The 20286-nt window shown below is 37.5% G+C and overlaps 1 protein-coding gene across 1 annotated transcript in view; it reads left to right on the top strand.

The window, feature by feature from the left end:
* The first annotated feature begins 886 nt into the window (after positions 1-886).
* Positions 887-20286, top strand: part of LOC124115118 (glycoprotein-N-acetylgalactosamine 3-beta-galactosyltransferase 1-like) — a 34277-nt gene continuing 14877 nt past the window's right edge. The window contains exons 1-2 of the mRNA XM_046475941.2: positions 887-923; positions 4341-4527. Coding sequence (XP_046331897.2) covers positions 887-923; positions 4341-4527 — 224 coding nt within the window. The remainder of the gene's footprint in view (positions 924-4340; positions 4528-20286) is intronic.

Below are 20286 nucleotides of genomic sequence, written 5' to 3' on the forward strand. Positions count from 1 at the left end.
GTATGACGCCGCCGGGGATCGAACCCCGAACCTTCCGCTCTACGGGCGCACGCTCTACCATTATACCATGGAGGCAGTCCAGTGCATGATAAAGCTATATACTACGCCTATAACTAAAGGAGATAATCGCTCAATGCGCAATAGTTTATTTTTACAAAATGTAGACCAGTTAACTTTAGTTAAATGTATATTTTCCCCAAACGGTTTTGACTCTTTTAAAAACCTAATGAACAAATTGCATGAATTATCTGCATTACGAAACATGGCTGCGACACATAATGGGACAGGCGATTGGTTAAAAACATGTCCAGATGAAGTCACTCTCAGTTCATGCTACAGACTCCCTTCAGGGTGGGGAAGAATAACCAAAGGCCAGCTGCAATAACGGAGCTACATAACGGGGGTAGCTCCGGGCGATCGAAGGGCCAAACTGGACTTATTGTGGTATGAGCGCACTGACTCACGGGAATGTTTTTTTTTCCGTGAACACAACAAAATGCAGGCCCACAAGTAAATGATGGCAAATATATATCTTCTCTTGGAATGCCAGTAAAACTGTTTATTTTGTACGTACTTGCAATTGTATACAGTCTACTTGATTCAGTGAATTAAATTGCTTGTGAATATAAAACATGGATAGACCAACCAGGAAAGATATCGATGATGGTACCAGTTAAATTCAAAGTACAATAGAAAATAGTGTTTGATAATACTTTGTGCGTGATCAAGTACATGTCCATTGAAGTATTGTACATACAAGTAAATTTCATTATAATAAATAGGCGATGGTGTTAATTATGATATATCCTTACTTGTCATCGATGTCTTGACATCGGACAATGAACGATAATACGATATTCTAATTCAAGATATAAATAACTTCGTAATGGGAATGTGCCGGAAGTCCAAGAAATACAATGTTCGTAGGTAAAATTAAAAAGCTACTAAATAGAATCCAAATGGAGCCGAAAACAATGCTTTTTTCAGGCCAGAACTGAGGCAATATTGACTTGCCAAATCATTATTGACTTATACACTAAGTGCTTGATCTTGTACATATCCATTGCAGTAATGTAAATACAATTAAGTTTTGATTATAATAAATAAACCACAGTGTTAACTATGATATATCCTATAGAATCCAAATGTTGCCCAAAACAATGCTTGATTTCAGGGCCCAAACTGAAGCAATCTTAAATTGCCAAAATTAATCATTCTTGACTTGAGTTGGAGTTCTTTTCAGGTTTATATTCTGGGGTCTGGTAGACACACAACGCTGTGAGTATCGCATGGAGAACTGACCAGTAGAGAGAATCACGCTTGGATCAGCCTGGGCCAGTGTAATCGGTATCCTCCCATAAGTTACACGCCCAATTTGTCACACACCTTAAAACAACGTAGGTCACAGCTGAAGGCACTGACGGGTCTACCCTATGTTACCTAAGTATTAGAATGGAGTGATCCAAGAAAAGTAGAAAAGTAATCTTGTAATTTATGTACTTATATAAAGATATATATCTAGATATATCATACTGTAGAAACATTCTGTATTCGCACTGGTTGTAGCACTGATTAATTAATTGAATTGAATGTCTCTGAATAGTCTTTGTGTACTCCAACCCTGCATGGAAGCCTGCACCAAAGTCGCTGAAGAACAACTTCCCTTCAAACAAACACAGGCATATTTTGATAAATGAAACATCTTCATGTGCATTAATGGAATCCCAAATGTCTACTTTGTTTGCAGAAACCGTTTCACTGCGTTCTACATGTACATACATTTCATACATGATAAATTGATTTAGTCCCAGCTGCAAATACGAGTCCTTTTCAAATTAAATCCATTTGCTTGTTTCTATCTAAGTAATATATTTTCGGAGACAAAGCGTTAATCTAACCGTGAAGTACAACTATCCAAATATCCCATGCGAGTCTATAATTGTTTTGCTAGTCCATATTTCTTCAGGCGGGTGCCACCCGCTGAAAGAGGTGCACAAGCAGACTCTCTACATGTCCCTTCCGATTATGTATCAAAAGCCACTTAACTTTTTTAAATTAAATAATTTCAATTCATAGTGTCTACGGTAAATTAGAGGCTGAGGCTTGCTGAACAGATCATTAGATCATCATTTTTACCTGTGTTTTTTTCAACACTGGTGGATAGGTTATATGTGTATGTCTGCGCATATCCCTTGAGATCCTTTTGTGAAAACACATGTACTGATTCACAGGAACAGGCAGGAACATTCTAAACACGTCGCTTCACAGGCAGGCACATACTTAATACGTCAGTACACTGGCAGGAACATACTGAATACGTCAGTATACAGGCAGGAACATACTTAATACGTCGATGTACAGGCAGGGACATACTAAATCCGTCAGTACACAGGCAGGAACACATTAAATACGTCAGAATACAGGCAGGAACATACCGAATTCGTCAATACACAGGCAGGAAATACTAAATACGTAAATACAGACAGGAACGTACTAAATACGTGAAAAAACACCGGCAGGAACATACTAATTACGTCAGTACACAGGCAGGAACATACTAAATACGTCAATACACAGGCAGGAATATACTAAATGCGTCAGTATACAGGCTGGAACATACATAATACGTCAGTACACAGTCAGGAATATACTAAATGCGTCAGTATACAGGCTGGAACATACTAAATACGTCAGTACACAGGCAGGAATATACTAAATGCGTCAGTATACAGGCTGGAACATACATAATACGTCAGTACACAGTCAGGAATGTACTAAATACGTCACTATACAGGCAGGAACATACTAAATACGCCAGTATACAGGCAGAAACACTAAATACGTCAGTATACCGGCAGGAGCATACAAAATCCGTAAGTACATAGGCAGAAACACACTAAATACGTCAGAATACAGGCAGGAACATACCCAATACGTCAATACACAGGCAGGAAACACTAAATACGTCAATGCACAGACAGAAACGTACGAAATACGTCAATACACAGGCAGGAACATACTAATTACGTCAGTACACAGGCAGGAACATACTAAATACGTCAATATAAGGCAGGAACATACTAAATACGTCAATATAAGGCAGGAACATGCTAAATACGTCAATATACAGGTAGGAACATACTGAATACGTCAGTTTACAGGTAGGAACATACTAAATACGTCAGTATACAGGCAGGAACATGCTAAATACGTCAATATACAGGTAGGAACATACTGAATACGTCAGTTTACAGGTAGGAACATGGTAAATACGTCAGTATACAGGCAGGAACAGGCACGACGAAAGACAAATCCTGATTGTTACAACTAATGATTGGTGATATCAAAGTCATCAAAGATGCGATGTGGTTGGGGGACAGGGAAGTAGAAACCTTCTTTCACCATAGGATAACGTCGGATCATAGGTTTTCGGACATCATACGTTTTCGGACGCTCATGTTTACCCCGATTACTCGTGCTATAACATAGGGTGTGGCGTCACACAGACTTCGAAATAGTTAGATGATGACCTGTTTTTTAAGATAAAGTCGTCTTAATATGTTTGACAGCTGTTCTTGTGATTAGTAAGAAAGCTACGAATGTTTCTTAAGTGTCCGAAAACCAATAACACCGGTATAAATATGAAAAAAACCAGGGGACTTGCTTGTAAACAAACGATGAACATTTAATCCGGGTGTCTGCTTAGCTGGTGATGCAACTGGTTGTGACGTCCGTGCGTAGGTGACCTGGTAATATGTATTCCCGAGACTGGATAAGAAACTTTACCAACATAAGGATTTACTATATTGTTTACAGATTAATGTCAGGCAAGATTTGAACAACACGTGTATCATAGTAGCGATTTTATGAATGAGAGTATGAAGGTTATATCAATTGCAAGTTTGTTTGTTTGTTGTTTAACGCCGCACTCAGCAATATTCCAGCTATATGACGGTGGTCTGTAAAGAATCGAGTATGGACCAGGCAATCCAGTGATTGACATCAAGAGCATCAATCCACGCAATTGGGAGCGATGACAAGCATCAACCAAGTCAGCGAGCCTGACCACCCGATCCCGTTAGTCGCCTCTTACAAGCACATGCAGTAGCCTTTATGGCCTTTTATATGTACCTATTTTACCCCGGATCTCCAAGGGTCCAATAGCAAGTAGTAAATTGGTTTTTATATGATTTTTTATATAATGTTCTATCCATATAGGAGTGGTACCAGGTTGATGATAATGAAACGACTTGGTAGTGACAGCACTGCCCTTACGTTTCGGCTGCCATTTAGGGAGGTCACTCTATCTATAAATACGAAAGAGTTGCCTTTCCTTTAAGACCTTCGCACCAAGCTCCTCACAGCGATACCCCGTTCGCGGAGCTCTTTATACTATGTTACCGAGAGTGTAACGAAGGTGTCAGGGGCTTTGAACAAGGAGCTTGACCTTCGCATTCAGTCGTCTACCTTTCAACTGCAGACATTTGCGAAGACGTGTAGTCAGTCCTGTATCATGGAGCCAATAAGGTATGGTACGTATGCTGCTACAGCTTGACATGCACATGTATTACTACATCACCATTCACGGTGTCCTTTACTGTATTGTACTTGTAGTGATCATTCTGAAACGTCGCCCGTAACCCTCGAATTGTTCATAATGTTTTAGAAAATACGCAAACACGAACGCCGAAGTGACATTTCCGCCATATTGGACATTGAATACAAAACCACATTTCATTGTAGGCCGGTCACATGGGACGCCTACTATATAGCATCATCACGTATATTTCAGCAACAATACATACATCCCTGATTTCCTCATATATATTAGAATCAAATGACAAATGGTCTTTGTCACCAATACAAAGTGTCTAGATGAAATCAAGCGAAATATATTAGGTGTGAAATGAACGCTGTGCTCGGTAAACTGCACTTATTTGAATTGTGAAGAAAGCTAAATTCATATTTTTACACTGTGTAGCATTTCTCCTATTTTGAGACACCCATTTTATTGTAGACATTAGCTCAATGTTTTTAGAGTATGCCAGGGAAGAGTATCGTAGCAAGAATTAGGGAATTAAAGATGGATACATTACAATTACTTGGTAAATGCAACAGAAAGAGTCAAAGTTTCGGTACTAAAGGCGTTTCTGACTATTTTTCTTGGATACAATGGATAACATAATATTTCTGGTTATTTACAAGACAAATTTATGTATATACGATCCCTGAATCAGCGAAAGTCCCCTGGTAAAAATCCGCGTACTGATGTCATCGTTAGTGATGTCATAAGTCAACATTGTTGAACATATTTGGTATTTGTTTTGAGGTGAATGAAAGTACACACGGTCATTTATCCTGCTGCTTACAGTTACCATCGCTATATGATGGAGATTTAGCGGATGTTTTACATATTTTTTCACAAAACTAATTTCATGGATGTTTATCAATGTTCTCAATAAGATGTCACAGGGCTCCAGATAACTTTTTGAGCAATTGAGTTTTTTAGGGTTTCTATTTTAATTGGGTTATTGGATCTATATTTCTCAATGGGTAACCAATATTTTTTAACTCATCTGTTCATCACTCTATTTAGGTTTTACTCAAAATGAGCTAAAATTTTGAGATTTCAAAAAAGATTTTTTTTTTAGATATATATAAGGGTTCTAACTAAAGACTTGACTTGGAAAGTAAATTAGCTCGTAATTGTTGCTTCGGAAATTAGCTCCATTGTATGCATGCTGAAAAAGCTTCATTGGGTATTTACACATTCTGTTTTTATACATTTGAGTTTGTCATTTAATGCATGCGTTTCTGTACGCAAGTTAATTGAAAGTTATTGGGTTTTGAATATTTTTTGGGGGTATTGTACGCAAACAACAGCTAATCTGTAGCTCTGCTGTCATACGTAGATAAAGGCCATAACATTTATGAACCATTGATAACATCCTGTTGGATTCAACACTGTTTGCATAGGATATTGTTGTATACGATGTTTCTTTCCAATAGAAAAATGTTCGAAATGAATTGTTAATGTAACTGCAACATGTACGTATTTCTTGGGAGTGTAATAGTCAACATTGTAATTTCATATAAACAGGTTAATGAATAGCCGTTTCATTGTATTTTAAAACTGAAACTGAATATATTACTTTAACAAAATGGAGGTTTGTTAAATATATATAAGTACACATTTTTAGAAGAATTTGTCTTGGTCTTGGTTTGATTTACTGAAACACTGATGTCGAACGATTCGCCAGGTGCGCGTTGGTCACAAATGATTTGCGAATTATACCTGTCGTTTAATATTATATAATCAATCAAATTAAGCTGTTTACTATGTTTATCTAAAAAAATGTAATTCAATCAATCAAGTTTATTCTCCAAACCACCAACCGTGGTACATGAGTTTATAATTTACATTATACATAGTACAGTATTCATAAAAAGATGGCAGATGTATGAAAAATGTTCTATTTTATTTTTTTTCAATTTTACTAAACAGTTGTAAAAACAATTAATCTGACCAAATTTTATTAGGTCTTTAACGTTACGTACGTTAAGTAATGTACACATTTTAACAGGTTTGGCCAGATGATAGATTTATTAGGAATGACGTCAATTCTTTGATGGAGAAGGGCTTCAGATCTAATATGATAATAAAACTTGTCTCCAACTGCAGTAGAGTTACATAATTGGCGATGTCGATCTTCTCTTTGTACACCACGTCATCGGCCAGTCTCGATGAGTAAGTTATGAGTTTTAAGGAGATTATTACGTTCAAGGTTTTGTTTTAACTTATAATGTTGATAATGTTGTCCCTTAGGTCTTGAGATGATACTATTTCTCCGGTTTTTGTAAGAATTGGTATTTTAGTATGCTTGCCCTAAAGGGCGACTATGCTTGTCGTAAGAGGCGACGGGATCGGGTGGTCAGGCTCGCTGACTTGGTTGATGCATGTCATTGATCCCAATTGCGTGGGACACAAGAAGTACAGATGGATTTGCTCTTAATAACTGTTAGTCCATGATATACATAGTTGCATGCGAAACATATTATTCTCTATGGTGTTTATCCCAATTCTGGTTGTTACATTTCTGCAGGTAGGGTTACTTTTAGCATGTAGGGTTACTTTTCTGCAGGAAGGGCTACTTTTCTACAGGTAGGGTTACTTAACATATTATTCTCTATTGTGTTTATCCCAGTTCTGGTTGTATCACACTGTTACATTTCTGCAGGTCGGGTTACATTTCTGCAGGTAGGGTTACTTTTTGCATGTAGGGTTACTTTTCTGCAGGAAGGGCTACTTTTCTACAGGTAGGGTTATCACTGCAAACACGAAAACGTCGTTTTTTCCGTATATGGTCATTGGACGGAAAAACGACGTTATTTGGACGTTTTCAAACCATCGTTTTTCCGTCCAAATAACGTCGTTATTTGACATCGGAATTTACTGGGAGAGAACGATAGCGTTAAGCTCCTCCCTTTCTTGATTGACATTGTCAATCAAGCAACAGCGTCTACCGGTGTTTCTACTTCTCAGATTTCATTGGTCAGTCCCCGCGTGTTAGATTACAGGCCCGCGTTTGACGCTGCACTCGAAGCGCTTAGCGGAAGTACTGAAATCAATCGTTCTGCGCATGCGGATTACTTAATGCCTTGACCAAATTTTCCGTTCTGTGCATGCGCGATTTCGCGTATTGTTTCCTAGATTTAATGTCACCACTATTTGACAATGTTTCATAAACACAGTCACGTGAAGGTTCGGAATCGTAACGAGTAACTCCATTTAAATTGAAGAGGATCCCCATTGATATGGGAGATTCCAAGATGAAACTATTCTATGGCTATCTAGGCTGCCACCCAAACCGATCTAAACGGGACCCTATAGCTTATTGTATGCTATATAGTCATATGGAAGTGGACAAGAACTATACATTATATTCCGGCCGATTGTTCTTGCATTTAAGTCAGGAAAATGGACTTAAAAGGGGAGTTGTTTAAAATAATTATTTTAATTATTCAATGTTGCCTATACACTAATCTGGACGAACTTCTCATTGTTCTGTTTATGTCATCCTATATACTATTAGTATGTTACCGTTCTAAAGTCAACCTCTCACATAACATTATATTGTTCATAGTATCAAAGTTTAATCAACAATATCAAGAGCAGCGATTTAAACCACTGAAACACCCAAACACAAGGCTGTTATCAAGCGCTAGTGCAGACGTGATGCATCGTAAAAGCTGTATCGTGATGTCTTCAGAAATTCAATTATACTACGAGATAGTACGGCTAACGCTGACTCACCGGTAGAACAAAGACAATATCGCTAATACAGATATAACGTATTTGAATGTTAATACTAAAGACAAACAATCATTATTTTTGCAGTGACGATATAACACGTATACACGTTTATTGTTAACTTTCATCAGTTTTGCTCTTCATTTTAATAACTTTGTTTTCACATATATATGTAGCAATACCCGACAAGCATGTCATACATAATTATGGGGCAGTTTTCAATCTTGTACTGACTTACTCTGGTGTTAATGAGCGAAGTTTATTGGCTTGTGTGTAAAACCCCGTTTTTCTGGTAATCCTATTATTACTTAGTTTATTTCTATCTAATGACACCATGTTCTCTGGATCATGGCTCCGTGACTATCCATAACAGTTAAGATGAACATTCAGTTCAAGTAAATGAATGAGTTTGTTTTGACGCTAAAGTCAGTCAAAAAACCAATGATGTGAGGTTTGATAACACACTTCTACCAGGTCGAACATCGTGGATCCTCATTTTCTGCCTAAAGAGAATCATAGTTCATATGCTAATCCATCTGCGAATACCCTCCCACTCAAGATGACCTTACATGTTGCTAAATCTACCATCTATCCCCCCAATCTCACCCCCCCCCCCCCCTCTCACCCCGCACGCGCACACACGCACACACACACACACACGCACGCACGCACACACACACACACACACACACACACACACACACAAACAACTGACCTAAATAACCTCGACAGGAAATACTGCTGATAGCCTCTGGTCAACTCAGCCGCGCCACCGCAGAATGTTCGTCCAACTCTGCAGGAGGCATTCTCAGTGGCTTCAAACGCGCTGAAATGTTTTCGCCTTTGCATCCAAGATGGCGGACAAGTGAAATCATATGAAATTTGGCTATTTTAGGTCCTATCTCTTTTTTGATTACCCAATAAAGTCAATTCATAGTTACACGGTTGTGAAGAAGCTTACAACTTTATAAGACTTATTCATCTCATTCCAAAAAAGCTACTCGCGCTCACATAAAGTTGTAGTTATTATGTCACTGTTTTATTTCTTTAAAAATATATTACATGTTCAACAATAACAATTAAGATGAACATTCAATTTCCGATATAAGTAAATGAATAAGTGTGTTTTACGCCACAATCAGTCAAAGACCAACGTTGTCCGGTCTGATGACACACAATCTACCAGGTAGCACATTGTGTACACCCTATCCCCATTGAAGTCTCCACTGTGGGTATTCTGGGGACGAAAAGGCCCCATGTACCTAGGAATTTCATCAATACATTCATGCGCGGCATTCTCTGCCTAAAGAAGATCATATAGTAAACATGCTAATCCAACTCGAACTACCATCCCGCTCAAGATGAATGTTTTATGTAACATCCAACAGGCCCACATTTACGCACGCACGCACGCACGCACGCACGCGCACACACATATTTGGATTTACCAATCCCTGAATTGAGAAGACGTGCGTTACGAAGCTCCTCCAAGTCATCATCAATATCCGTATATGTCTGTGATATCATTAACCATCCAAAGCCGAATATACATTTATTGTGTTTTCTTGACAACATGTTATAATTGGGATAACACTTTCCGAGTAAAGTACAGATTCTCGTACTTTCTTGGGTTGAGTCCCGTCCGGGATTTGAACCCACACTGTGAGTGAGGCACCCAATCGCCAGAACACAAAGTTGGCGATCTAACCCAGCCACCGAACCAAAAATGGTAGTCCAGATGACGTATACTTTGTGTACTCCTCTGACAAGAGAAAAATGGCACGGCTTCTATGACCGAAAGCTTTAACCAACAATGCCTTTAAGAAAGTGGTCAACAGTAACACACATTATATTTGGATACCACTTTCTCAGTAAACTACATATTTTTAGGGTGGAGATAATAGACGTTGATGGTTGATTATCAATGGACAAATTAAAGGCAAAACTTAACTTATGAATGATTGGTAATGGGAAATGGACAATGGGCAAACGGGAGGCGGGGTAATCAGCGCCATGCCAGTTATCTGTTGGCTTCCCTTGTTGCGTTCCCTTCTTTGCTATCTTTTTACTTTTGTTGTTCTTACAGGTACAAATATATGTTCTCTGCCTCATAGCATTTAATAATATGCACCTGATGAAGGAGAAAGTATATATTCCGAAACGCAGTGTTCCTCCGTTGACATCCATAAATAGTTTTCCTTGTGTGTATCAGTACTTAATGCCCTTCAAAGACTCAATCTAGCTTTGTTTTTAAATGTGGTGATATTTGCGTAGAATATAATATGGTCATGCCTATATACATTTGGGTCTTTGTCTTCATAAGCATTTAGACATACAATTTAGAGCTAAGGACATTGCTAATTCTGCAGGCATGAAGTACACGTCATAGCAAGCTGTGATCTTTATTCATACTTTAGATATTCGTAATGGAGATCTGTAACTGAAGTTTACCGTAATCTTCCGCAACTCTCACCTCCTGACCAGTTGAACGTCTTAGTGCATTCAGATGCCATTGTAAAATTCCAGGCTGCCCCTCTTTCTGTGATGTTTTGACGGATGACATCTATTGCGTTATAATAATCTCTGTTTGCTGATATATAATATGTACATGTTGTAAAATATTTACGATATGTTAAACGTGTAATTCGATGCATATGCAATGCAATGTGAACATAAGTGCGGATGCACGAAGGCGGTTATAGTCATAGTTATACTGCGATGGATGTAGGGGAATGGTAGGGGGGTGTATGTATGTATGAAAGCACGAATACCGATACATGAGGGCGGATATAGTTATAGTTCGATGGATGTTAGGGAATGGTGGGAGGATGGATTATGTATGAAAGCATGCGCATGGATCCATGATGGCTGACGTAGACATAATGGTGGGGAAAGAAGAATGTGATGTGTGTGTGTGTGTGTGTGTGTGTGTGTGTGTGTGTGTGCGTGCGTGCGTGCGTGCGTGCGTGCGTGCGTGCGTGCGTGCGTGCATGCGTTGTGATACGAGGGTTGGCGAACATGTTGTCAGATGATTGTGTGAGTAAGTTAAGTGGTTGAGGATGTGGCAGGTATGAGTATTGATACATGCAGACTTGGGGTTGGGGGACTGGGTGTGCCTGTACTGAGGTCTTTTGTTTCACTCACTTATAGTGTTTTCTTTCACTCAAATACTGTTTTACGCATTTTAATGACTGAAACTGTAGTGACTCAAAGGTCATACTGGCCGGGCATTCAACATATCTACCCCAACTACATACGTAGCCATTTTTATGGTGTACAATTCTTCTTCTACCTCACACACACACACACACACACACACACACACACACACACACTAATTGTTTTATTAAATGTATCTTCGAGAGTCAGTAAGAAACTAGAAATAACTGCCTTTGTTCGGTAAACCTCACCAAGTTTCAGCTTTCGCCTCTTCCTTTGTGGACTGAGGTTTCACATTTGTAAAATGATCTCTCTTATCTGTCTGTACCATCAACTTAACTGCCCTCACCCCCTGCAGTTTTCCCGTCCCATATTGCCAAGCAGGTGACCCACAAGGAGGAATACCGCCCTCCCTCAGTCCAGTGATACTGTGCCTAGCACAATATGTTGGGGATACGTAGCCTTGCTGTGGGCAAACATTTTGTAACAATTTGGCAAACTTTGATATGTAAACAGCAAATATTATTCAGTTTTATTTCAACAAAAACGGAAAAAATCCGATCCTACTTATTTTGTGGATACCATAACAATAAATCAAGCCAATAGATCGTTTGAGCTGGCATGAATATAAAAAATAATTAGCAAGTCGATAGTCATAATTCCCTCTGTTGGTCCCACGTGAAATGTTCTTCATGAATAGAATAGATGGCTGATAGACGTTCGACCGAATAATATCATTTGCTTACTTCAACTGTTCATCTAATTTCCATGAATGTATGTTACATAGTTCATATGTTCATGGGCTTCTTCACTGAATGTATAGTATGAAGGACTACTTCACTTGAGGATAAGTAACATAAATAATGATGATAATTATGATAGTATTGCCATTATTATTCCTTCAGATTATTAAAAAAAAAGAGAAAAAGAGAGAGAGAAGAGGTATGGAGATTGTGAGATTATTTTTAGCATCGGAATTGTTAACATAATTCTTAAATATATTATGTTTTGTTTGTTTGTTGTTAAATGCTGCACTCAGCAACGTAAGGATATTAAAACATTACATTTAGGTTCAGTTGTATTTTTATATTTGTATCATTTTGCAAATGTTACAGAGACCTGATAAGGGATATATAATAATGTATAGTCGCTATTCTTAAAGTAAGAATATGTTAGATTTATCAACCAGAAGTATTGCACACAAGAGGATAATCAGATTTCATGACACTATTCAACGTCGAAGTCAACGATATTTGTGTATGTTATTGCTACATGACACGGATACGTCATGATAAAGCAATTAGAAATTGGCATTTGATGATATAAGATAGCTACGCGATAAATCACAAAGAACAAAGAAGGAAGCGATATTTATTTCACGATAAACCATTGTTCTATCATGACGTCATTTATTGAGATTCGAACATGCACTCGCACCTTGAAAAGTAAAATTTGTAAATTTGACCTTATTTTTGAGAGGTATGTGTCTAGTGAGTTGTTCCCAATAAATGTTGCTGGAGAATCCGAAAATGAGAGTGATATGACAATCGGTATTGGGAGAAAAGGTACAGATGATTGACGAGAAAATTGTGAGAATATGCGGGACCAAACTCAAATCCTAAAATGGATTTATCTAGCATGGCCGCTGTCGGATTCTATTCAAGGAATCATCATTATTTAAGTACGGGTAAATATTGTAAAGCGTGTATTTTTTCCTAATTTAACACCCTAAAAGAGGCTGTACGTAATGTTGATATCTCATATAGAAATAAACGAGTCTCGGTCGTTGTTTATCGTACAATAAACAACTCCCACTCGGCGTTTGTTTCTTAATGACATGACCATATACACTAACATTATATCTTTTCATGTTTATCGGTCAACAAAAGCGACATAAGCATTTCCATTATCATGAGAAACCCTTGCCAAAAGTAGCGCCAACTGCACCATTGCGACAACATCAGGAGCATGTTTCATGATTCATAAATGATGACATTGGATGCTCGCAAAAACGCGAGCTCATTCCGATCCACTAGTGGCACCCGCCACAAACACATCCAAAGGCAAGCCAATTGTTCACCCGAAAAGGCAGAAAATTGCATCTGACATCATTTTTGTCATTGATACGTCAAACCTGGAAATGCCGTCTACACGTCCAACACAAAGCCCAAGCCAGGACCCAAATCCTTCAAACCCGGCCAAAGTTCTGTTAATTACATACATTTCCCCCTAACCTTAAATAATCTATACTAGTTCTGAAGTAAATTGTATTTACCCGTATGAATCGTCTTATGTTATTTATTACCGATAAACAGAATATGCACACTTTCTGAAGGTACTGTGTGATAAGTCACGCACCAAACCTTTACTCTCGATATACATGCTGCTCTTACTTAAAAAAGAATATTTGGTTAACAAGATACGTATATTAAAGTACCATGCTTTCCTGATGTGCTCTCATTCTAATTTGAAATAATGGCATAAATAGTTACCACTCATCTTTCAATATTTTTCAAGGTTGGGTTAATCACGAACATATTTGAATATGTACAACATCTATACTTACTTATCTTTATACTTAAAGGCATCAGGTTTGTCTGTCATAAGACCCCGAAACAAATATGTCCAACACAGCCCAATATTTGGCTCTTGGCTCCTTGTTCTTATATTTTATAAGTATTGTTTAAACAACTGTTTTTTCTGTAAAATATGTTCATTTCAGAAATTAGATGTTATTCTAGCTTTAGGTCTGTGGTACGTTTACTGCATCAGCATTACATTAAAACGATATTACATTATATAAATACATACACAGGAAATGCTTAACATTTATCTTTTAAGGAAGAGTGCAGGACGACTTGCTTTATACATATAAATGTGGACATATATGTATGGACATTTGGATGATACAGATATACCTCCTTAAAGATAGTGTTCGTAGATGACTGTAGAAAATGGAATAATTATGTGAGTAATCGGGTTAATACCACGTTCAGCAATATTTAGCCATATTGCGATATTGGTTTCCAACATACAAGACGGACCATGAAATTATGACTTGAATTTGGACCTGGCTTTCTGGTGTGATGTAACACCCCAGAATCTCCGGTAGAAAAAGGGCTCAAAGCACGAATTAAGATCACGAGATGATACTGATGTATGCATCTTGACATATATTTGCGTAGTATTACTACCTTAATTCATCAGTATATATGTATTTTGCATAAAAGGATATTATAGGATCGACGCTGACATGCGCATATAACCTATTCACCAGTGCTGTAATATTTCATTTCTTCTGACACATATCGACACGAGAAATTATATTTAAATTTAAAAGGAGCCCAAGTGGGATAGAAATTTGAGTCTGAACCTGTTGAACAAGGCTTGTTTCATTTTGGGCTATAGCATTGCCGCAAGGCCTGGGCGGAAGGGAACACCTGTTTGCACCCATCAGATACCAATCACAACTTCTCTCTCCAAACGAAAACAAAATACGAAAAATGTCGGAAGTGTATCCTTCTAATTTTCTATTCAGATACATGTTTTAACTTTAAAGTAATTATATGTATCTCATGTATTATTGGTATCTGTGATGCTGGTACCGTTTTGTTGCCATTGTGTAGCTTTTGTGGAGTTATTATGAATATCAAATACATGCCTTGAAATATGGACTTGTGAAAGAACTCATCATTGAATCATTTGCATTTAAATTAATGCATATACCATTTACTTGGCGTGTATGGACATATTATCCATCTACTTATACACACTTATTATGGACATATACAGAATTTCATTGTACCTTATTATTTAAAAAAATACCCGTGAAGATCCAGGTTAGAATAGGCATTCAACAAACCATGCTTCTACGAAGGCGACTTGGCTCGCTGACCTGGTTGATGCATGTCATCGTATCCCGAATGCGTAGATCGGTGCTCTTGATGATAATGACTAAATTGTTTGGTCCAGACTGGATTATTTACGAACCACCGTCATATAGCTGGTATATTGCTGAGTGCGGCGTTAAACAACAAACAATCAAACAAAATCTATATAATTATTAAACACCTTCCAACAATGAGAAATTAAACTTATATTTTCTAAATATTCTGTTATATTTATAACATAATTTGATTCATAATTTAATTATTGCGTTCCTTTTTCCCTGTCATTCAATGTGCATGTTCAAACCCCTAAACTTTTAATATTTCATTTTTCATAAATGGCTACGTTAGTGCGTTGCCTAGATCTCTCGTTACCTACTCACAAGAATAGATTAAAATTATTTGTTTAAACACACAAATGTATCATCAAATGTCTTTAAATCTATAGACTAGCATTATATCTACCTATATACAACTTTATAGTGTCTCAGTTCGCTGGCTATTATTTGGCTTGTGTTAGGTCCTACTTGGTCCGGGCTGTCAAAATCTACTTTAAACACATAGATGTATCATAAAATGTGTTTACATCTATAGATTAGTATTTTATCTACCTATATACCACTTTATAATGTTTCAGTACATCGTATTTAAAGAAAACTGGTCCATTAAAGTCAAACACTTTTCCTGTATTTTCTTAAGAAAATCTCTGTCAGAAGTGTTGAGTCCGACTTGGCCCGGGCTGTCAAAATCAACTTAAACCTCACAGATGTATATTCAAATGTATTCACATCTATAAACGAGTATAATATATTAACCTATACACCACTTTAAAGTGTCTCGGTTCGCTGTATTTAAAGAAAACAAGGTGCTCAAAGTGAAGCCCTTTTCCCTCTACATTCTCAACATAGTCTCTATCAAAAGTGTTTGGCTTGTGTTGGGTCCGACTTGGCCCGGGCTGTCAAAATCAAGTTTAAACTCACGGTTGTATCATCAGATGTGTTTATATCTATACATTGTTTTCTTTAAATACGATGTACTCTGACGGGAACATAAACATCATAATGATAATGATGATGATAATTGTTTATGATGAGGATGATCACCATATTTTAACGTCTGTGTTGTGATTAACAAGGAGGCCTTTCATGATTGAATTTAATCGTGCACTATTGCACATATTTATTTATCTGAAGATCCTCTTGTGAAGCATGTCAAGACTGAAAACAAGTCATTCAATGGATTTTCCTAAACGACCCATTGATGCAGTACTGAATATCAATGTTAATGTTTATTTTGTTGATGGTGCTGGACGGTACAGAAATGAGTGTCAATCAAGCGAAGTGCCATATCAAATCGACCTAGAACCAGTCACTTGCTACTCGAAAACGTCAATGTGTGATTTTGTGTCAAAGTTGATGTCCAGCTTGACACAAACACAGTATCTTTGGCATGGTTCGATCCTCTTGTTACCGTAATGTGTGGTTTTGACTCCGAGACCATCAATGGTACGACCCAGAATATGCAGAGGGCGTCGTGGGAAATGATAATTACATATAAAATTCTTTGGAATACGCCCACGTACAGAGTCAGACGTATCCAAGCGAACAAACCTGATATGGTCCTTTTTGATAAATCCAATGAAAGCATTGTATGACCGATTTATCTTTTTCTTTTGAAACTAATGAGATTCAGGAGAAACAAGGCAAAGACAGTATGAGGACCGTACTTACGAAATGTCAAGCTAGCTTCCCAAGTTGTTATACTCGCCATTCATGACAAGAAAAATCCCGTTTCCAGACGCTTAAAATAGTGTTTATATTAATTAAACTGCACACATTTCCAAATATTCGAAATATTCCAGTGTCCATACCGTCCACCATCCTTGAAGGATAATGATGACGTAGACGACAAAAACGACAACGACAACAACGATGTGCTGGATTGACTTTCAGAAAGCATATGATTCTGTCTGTTTGGGAATGTTTGGACATGTTGTAGAAATTTCGTCAGTGTCCACATCGTCCACTATCCTGGAAGGTGTATCTTGCCACAAATGTTTGCGGGTAGAGACACAAAACCAAATAAAGACATGACACATGTGTATGCATACAATTTGGAATAATATGGACAGTTTACAATCCTAGACACATTCCACATTAAGCCATGTTAGATCATGTTTACACTGCTGTTTTATGTATGAGAACACAAGAAAGTACGGATTTGTCAGTCATTCAAATCTCGGGTTCAGCAAAAGTTTTCGTATCTATTTTTAGTAAAAATCGTTAGGAGTTTTGCGATCAGGGTGTTAGTTGTCAATTTAGGTGCTTAAAATGCACTTTAATGAATCCTTGGAGTCTGTAAACTTGAGAAACGTTGTAATGTTATTAATACAGAGATCAGTAAAAGATAAAGCATATATTTTGTGACCGGAACTAGCATGTTCGAGGTAAAGCTTACGTTTTGTGTACCATCAAAAGCATGCCAGTGATGACATTTCTTCAAAACATGACAAAATCCCTATCATCCACAACATGAGAGATATTAACCACGAATGTGTGTACCGAACTCTCGAACCTATTCTCCGATCACGACCGCCTCACCATAAAAATACATATAGATTTGGACCTGTGAAGATCAGGGTTAGAACAGATCTTCAGCAACCAATGTTTGTATTAAAAGGTGACTATGTTTGTCGTGAGATGCGACTAACGGGATCGGGTTGGTTGTCAGGCTCGCTGACTTGGTTGATTGGATGCATATCATCTTATCCCAATTGTTTGGATTGATGCTCGTGATGTCAATCACTGGATTGTCAGGTCCAGACTTGATTATTTGCATGACCTCCGTCATATAGCTGGCATATTGCTGAGTGTGGCGTTAAACAAAAAAACAAACAAACAAACAAAACATATAAATTTAACCGCTTATTTCAAATTCGAGATAAAAATACATAGCGCCAATTCGAATTCCCGAACTGACTTTACAATAGAACTGTGTACCATGATATCGAAGTTTGAATTTGCCACCGTGACAGCTTTAAGAAATCTTAATTAGAATTTTACTTAACTGTAAACAATTCTCCTCGATACAGGTTGAGGAATCCGTAATGAAGTCAAAGAAAGTGATCATTTGCAACATTGTCAAACTTAGTTTCATCCACAGAAACCACGGACCTTTTTCGCAAAATTAAAATTCAACTCAATCCTTCACTTGTTTTTCTGTCACAATGTTTATTGATTATTACCTGCGAAATACATTTCAATTAGTCATCGAGATACATGTCAATTAGCCACACCTTACACCTGTTGTATACTGAATTGATCGTCTATCCAATCGTATTTCTATGGATCTATAATACACAGTCTGTTACTCAGTTTTATTTCGCTTATCGACTTTCTACATAGGTGAACAGGGACATTTATTTTACATGCAAACAACATGTTATTCAGGAAAATATAATTACATGATAGGGGTTTGTGAACACACAAATAATTATTTATTCAAACACCTCTTCCTTTAAAAAACATATATATTAACACACACAAATGGTTTTTACAAACAATAGTTGATTTTATGCTTCCAAACAAACCACACGCAAGCTATTGTTGAATTTTAAAATATAGCCAAGGTAAATGTATCCACAATCATATTTAATCACAAATATCGTTCTGTTCTATATAAATGTAACAAGTGAACTAACCATTTCAGTGTATCTCAACATGGACAAAACTGTTGAAGATGTTCAATGAGTGAATGTTTATTTAATGAAGTAAAAACGTAGATTCTTTCTTTTGGTAAATACATGTAGCTGTACATCTTATAGATGTTCCAAGAAAAAATGATATAATATCTACCTGTATACCACTTTATAGTGTCTCAGATCGCGGTATGTAAAGAAAACTTGGTGCTCAAAGTGAAGCCCTTTTCCCTCTACATTGATGATACAGCTGTGTGTTTAAAGTTGATTTTGACAGCCCGGGCCAAGTCGGACCTACCACAAGCCAAACACTTTTGATAGAGACTACGTTGAGAATCTAGAGGGGAAAGGGCTTCACTTTGAGCACCTTGTTTTCTTTAAATACGATGTACTGTGACATTATAAAGTGTTTTATAGGTAGATACCATACTAAGCTACAGATATTAACACATTTGATGATACATCTGTGTGTATAATTGATTTTGACAGCCCGGGACAAGCCGGACCGAGCACCACTTCTGATATAGACTATGTTGAGAATGTAGAGGGAAAAGGGCTTCACTTTGAGCACCTTGTTTTCTTTTAAAACCGCGACCTGAGACACTATAAAGAGATATTTAGGTAGATATAATACTAATCTATAGGTGTGAATCCATTTCATGTTACATCTGTGAGGTTTAAGTTGATTTTGACAGCCCGGGCCAAGTCGGACCGAACACTTGTGAGACTGTTGAGAGTATGGGGAGAAGAGGTTTACTTTAACCAACGTGTCTGCTTTATACACGATGAACAGTGACATTATTAAGTGGTATTTTCATAGATATAGTACTATCTTATAAATATAAACACTATGCCGATAGATGGAAATTTGTATCGCGAGAGCTAGAAGTATTTGATACGTTTCAAATCTTATTTCGTTTAACGATTGCTCTTTTACATGTTACCTAGATCAGCGACGCTTACACACAGCTCCACTTTCTGGATTTCAAGCGATTTACTCCGAAATACCTAATTATGTTTCACGTTTTTGGTTGGTGATTGTTCATTAATGTCATGTGTGTATGTTGCATCAATAATATGTAGGTATGATCGCCGATAATGAAGTAATTAGCCAATAACACTTTGGCCCGTCTTGGCCCGGCCCGGCCCGACTTTTAGGCAATGCCCTCGTCAGTTGTCTAATACGGTCAAGAGTAAGATCTTCCGGAAGACCACTGCACTGGAGGTATGTG

This window comes from Haliotis rufescens, unplaced genomic scaffold, assembly GCF_023055435.1.
Source record: "Haliotis rufescens isolate VD_foot unplaced genomic scaffold, xgHalRufe1.0.p SCAF_14, whole genome shotgun sequence".
In the NCBI taxonomy this organism is placed as follows: domain Eukaryota; kingdom Metazoa; phylum Mollusca; class Gastropoda; order Lepetellida; family Haliotidae; genus Haliotis; species Haliotis rufescens.